Source organism: Chaetura pelagica, unplaced genomic scaffold (genome assembly GCF_000747805.2).
Source record: "Chaetura pelagica isolate M959 unplaced genomic scaffold, ChaPel_1.0 scaffold581, whole genome shotgun sequence".
NCBI classification, from domain to species: Eukaryota; Metazoa; Chordata; class Aves; order Apodiformes; family Apodidae; genus Chaetura; species Chaetura pelagica.
In genome coordinates, this window is record NW_009952070.1 from 777,340 (window position 1) to 781,989 (window position 4,650).

At 44.7% G+C, this 4,650-nt stretch overlaps 1 protein-coding gene across 5 annotated transcripts in view; it reads right to left on the bottom strand.

The window, feature by feature from the left end:
- The window catches only part of KCNIP1 (Kv channel interacting protein 1), a 44,353-nt gene that overhangs the window by 10,905 nt on the left and 28,798 nt on the right, over positions 1-4,650 (bottom strand). Inside the window, exon 2 of one of the 5 annotated variants that reach the window (XM_010005527.1) lies at positions 3,046-3,066. The exons of the other annotated variants lie outside the window; for them this stretch is intronic. Within the exon in view, the coding sequence (XP_010003829.1) occupies positions 3,046-3,066 (21 nt within the window). The remainder of the gene's footprint in view (positions 1-3,045; positions 3,067-4,650) is intronic. 5 annotated transcript variants of the gene reach the window in all.

Sequence of the window (4,650 nt, forward strand, 5' to 3'; positions counted from 1 at the left end):
TCCTGCTGAGTTGAATATCCACAGTGTTTCAAAGCTCATAAAAAAGCCATTGCCTGGCTTCTTTGCCACAGAAAAGTGGTTACTTTTTCATCTTTCCATGCCACTTCTAATAGGATAGAAATTATTAAAAGAATAATAACAAATAGAAGGTAACAGGCACCATAAAAGCATTCTCCCAAAGTTCATGTTTGCTAAAGCTTCTGATTTAGTGTACATTAAGTAATGTGATATTTATTTAGGGTATCTTTTAATCATAGACCAAACCAAGTACCATATTCAACAGCCACTCTTGGGTAGGATTTTTCCTTGGTCCCAGGACTGCTGCAGCTCCAAGACTCACAACTGGAGCTTTGCAGAACTTCAGAGTGTATAACCAAATTATCATTCTTTTTAAAACAAGCTCTCCTGTAACAGTTTGGGCCATTGTGCCTGATTTTCTGGATTTCTACATGATCCTTATTGCTTCTGATGCCCCATCTGGAAGCCAAATGAAAGTTTGCATCAAAGCTCCAGGAGAGCTAGGGAGAGGCAGTGCTGACATCCATCAGCCTTTTAGCTCTCTGTAACTGGATTGCTTTCAGACACATGTGCTACTAACAATTCATTTGCACTTAATTGATCACAATTTTGTTTTTATAATAATCAAATAATGCTCAGGAGGCCTCATTAGTGCTACAGTACTACTTAATTTAGCTGACTCAAAAGAAATCTCTCTAGTGAAAAGCAGGTAGGTTTAGTGTCACTTTAAATTCCACTGAAGGTAACAAAGCTTTACTCATTCAAGAAAAATTTCTTGGCAGCCTGAAAAAGCACAGTCCTTCACCACAGTGTTTGCAAGGCCTTCATCTGATGACAAAGGGTTAGATTTCAGGTAAAAAATTCTTATTTCTTTAACCTATCAGTACTTTTAAAATGCCTAGCAAGAATAGTTAACATTTTTTATATTACATCAAGCAAGGAAACAACCCCTCATTTTAAGAAAGCTCCCTGGTAAGCACTGAGAGCAGGGATCATGCATTTCAGTCTGCCCTCTCAGACTGCTTTTAAAACACTAAACCACAAAGGACTCCACATTAAAACAGCACAAAAAAACCCCAACCCAAAAACATCCAAAAGAAAATCAGAAGTTGCTCTTGCTTTTCCTCCTTCTGCTGGAAACAGAAATGAACTTCATTGATTGCTTTCAGAGATGGGCAGTGTGGACAAGCAGAACTGGAGCATCACCTGCCCACCAGCCTGTTCCCAGCTAAGCCACCAGCACAGGAAAAGGAGCACTCGGGGTGGCAGGGGGGGCACATTTTGCTAAATCAGAGGTATGAAGTTTGCTGGCCACAGACAGGCTGTCACATATTCTCCCTCAGGATCCACAGTCCAGATTTGCATCCCTAAGCATTCACACATCCCACACATTTTGTTGCTCTTTGTTCTCCCAGCTTGGAGATGTGTTGGGGATTATTAAAGTATCAAAACATTTGTCTTGCTCCTACAGCTAGATTTAGACTCCAAAAACCTGACTTGCCAGAGATGTTTCCGTCTCCTACTATACTCCACACATATTTATCAAAATATTCACAGTAAGGCAAGGTGAGAACATCTCCAACAGCCCTTCAGTTTTTTGGGATGTCTGCTTTCTGCTTTTATGTTAGAAAACTATCCCTTGCAGCTAAAATCCATTTCCCTTAAGAGCACAGACCCTCTCCTCCCAAGTTGTGCAAAAAATCCCATTCCTTTAAAATCCATGCACTTAATTCCAAAGAATATAATTAGAAACATGGTCAAAATGGGAAGAATTGAATTACTGAGTTCAAACCTCTCTCATTTTTGGTCACTTCCTTAACGGTCAATTTATCAATGTTAATCTTAGAAGTAGTTTCTCATTCTCCTCCCTCCCATTCCATAACTATTCCCCAAACTGTACTTTTCTGGCAAGTGAAAACTTCCTTCTTATTCCAGCCTATGCCTACACATGGCCATTTTGTTCCTGTGCCAACATTGCCTCTCAGCTCAACCAGTTCCTGCTGTATTGCAGGCAGGAGGTATCACATCTTATTTTGCTGAGCTAAACCAAGGCAAGATCTACCAGAGGTCCTGCTGGTCCTTGCTGCCTCTGTTACCCTGCTTTTGCAGCACCACGGCCAGAGCAACCAGGCCAAATGCCTTGTGATAGTCTGGCTCCAACCTGAGATCAGCTACTCCAGGGTGCAAAATTACCTCTTCTTCGAAAGACAGGATGGCCTTAGGGATAGAGATAACTGCTAGGATAAAAGGGAACTTTCGGTTGGAAGATAGCACCCTTTCCCAGCTGGAAAAGTCAGCTGAAGGCAAAGAGAAAGGGCACATTTGGTCAAGCAGTAGGGACACTGGCTTGGTTAGCAGGCTCTGCTTCTCTCGAGTGGTAAAGGATCCAAGTTTGGTGGAAGCCTCCACCAATATGGTGCAGAAACACCAGACCTGTGGTGGGATGTGCTTGGGAAGAGACTGTGGAGGCTTGGAGGGAATGGGGAAAGAGATTTCAGAGATGAAAAAAGAAAAGGGATAAAAGTACTAAGAATTAGGGCCCTAGTTGGCAGGGGCACTAGTCCAGAGGCTGCCCCAGGCTGTGCTGAGCTGCCTCTGGCCAAACACCATCCATGCCCACCAGCAGCCACCACTCAGCTCTGCAGCTGCAGCCAGGCTGAGCAGGGCCTTGTACTCTCTGCATCCCTTACAAGGGGCTGCAAAGGGCCCTGTGACAGTCCAGGTGTTGCTTCTTGAGTAAACAGGAGCTGTGCAATCACTAAAAGCAAGCAGTAAGTGCTAGCCAGAGGGAGGAAAATTACTGTATTCCCAGAGGGATTCTGAATCTCCAGATTCTCTCGAGTGGTAAAGGATCCAAGTTTGGTGGAAGCCTCCACCAATCTGGTGCAGAAACACCAGACCTGTTGAGGGATGTGCTTGGGAAGAGACTGTGGAGGCTTAGAGGGAATATGGAAAGAGATTTCAGAGATGAAAAAAGAAAAGGGATAAAAAAGTACTAAGAATTAGGGCCCTAGTTGGCAGGGGCACTAATCCAGAGGCTGCCCCAGGCTGTGCTGAGCTGCCTCTGGCCAAACACCATCCATGCCCACCAGCAGCCACCACTCAGCTCTGCAGCTGCAGCCAGGCTGAGCAGGGCCTTGTACTCTCTGCATCCCTTACAAGGGGCTGCAAAGGGCCCTGTGACAGTCCAGGTGTTGCTTCTTGAGTAAACAGGAGCTGTGCAATCACTAAAAGCAAGCAGTAAGTGCTAGCCAGAGGGAGGAAAATTACTGTATTCCCAGAGGGATTCTGAATCTCCAGATGGCACTGTAACATCATCCCCAGAAGCAGACGGTTTGGTACCCGAGCAAATACGGTAACAGCTGAGTCCGTTTGCCTGCTGTGCATAATTACTCATCCCATTGCAACCATGATTTACAGGCTACAAATGCTAGAGCTGCCCTTTCATGTCAATGCAAACCTTAGATATTAAAGCTTCATGCATGTTTTGTGCAGCACAGCTGGAGGGAAACAGACTGTTTTGTCCTAACAACCTGGTATAAAAAGATCTTGCCAGCATTGCCAATTACTACCAAAATCTTCAGTGAGGGTTTAGGAAAAAGGTTTAGGTTACAAGTGCACTTGTCTGTCACTCTTGCCCTGGGAGGTAAAGCAAAGCAAACCCAGGAGGGGTGAGATGTCCACATGAGATTCCAGTAAACTGCAAGGCTGCCTTTCTGCTTGGCTTTGGAGCTCCTGGCACAGCCAGCTGCTCCTCTCAACACGGGGGAGTGCTCTCCCACACAGGATTCCCACCAAACACAGCAACACAGAATGCATTTCAGAGATCCTAGACAAACACAGCAGTTACCCCCTCTCACAGTTCAGTCTTTCACTGCAGGCTAAACTGCCAGGCTCACTCTTACCAGCCATGTTATTTCCTGCTGACTGCCCAAAGCATGAAGGAGTTTCAGAACATCAGTCTTCAGGAGTTAGAAAACTTCATATGTGTTAGAAAACTGAGCTCCTACATGCAGCAAAGGCTGTAAAAATACAACACATACACCTAACAGAAAAATATAGATGCTGAGCTGTGCCTTGGCCTGCTTAAATGGGTGGTGAAATAAAGGCTGAAACTACCAGATTCCTTGAAGAAATCAAATATAGACTGAAGATGTAATTCAATCAGATTTCGAGAATATGTCAAAAGGAAAGGCCCTTCTCAGTGCCCAGCAGGTTTCCCTCAACACTACCTCTATGTAAGGTAGTTCAGCTGTCTCTCAGCACCTTTTTACCCAATAGACTTGCCTTCTTTCCAAAACATTTCAGCATTTCACTGTGACAGTGGCTGAAACACTGGAGCTGTCCTGCACAACATGTTGTCACCACACAGTGCTCACTGAGGTAGCTCCATACTCTTCTATTAATCATCATAAAAACATCAGCTGGCATGAACCACCTGGGTGACTCAATCCAGACCCTCAGGCAACCATGTAATGAGTAGTCATTCTTCAATGTTTATAAAACATCTGCTCCATGTAGCCTCAAAATTCCCTGTTTTCTCTTTCTCATGATGAGTCCCTAAGAGGCAGCAGCAGGTGACCTAGAAGCTGAGGCTCATAGAGCCAGGGAGAATATGGCTGGGGGGAGGGG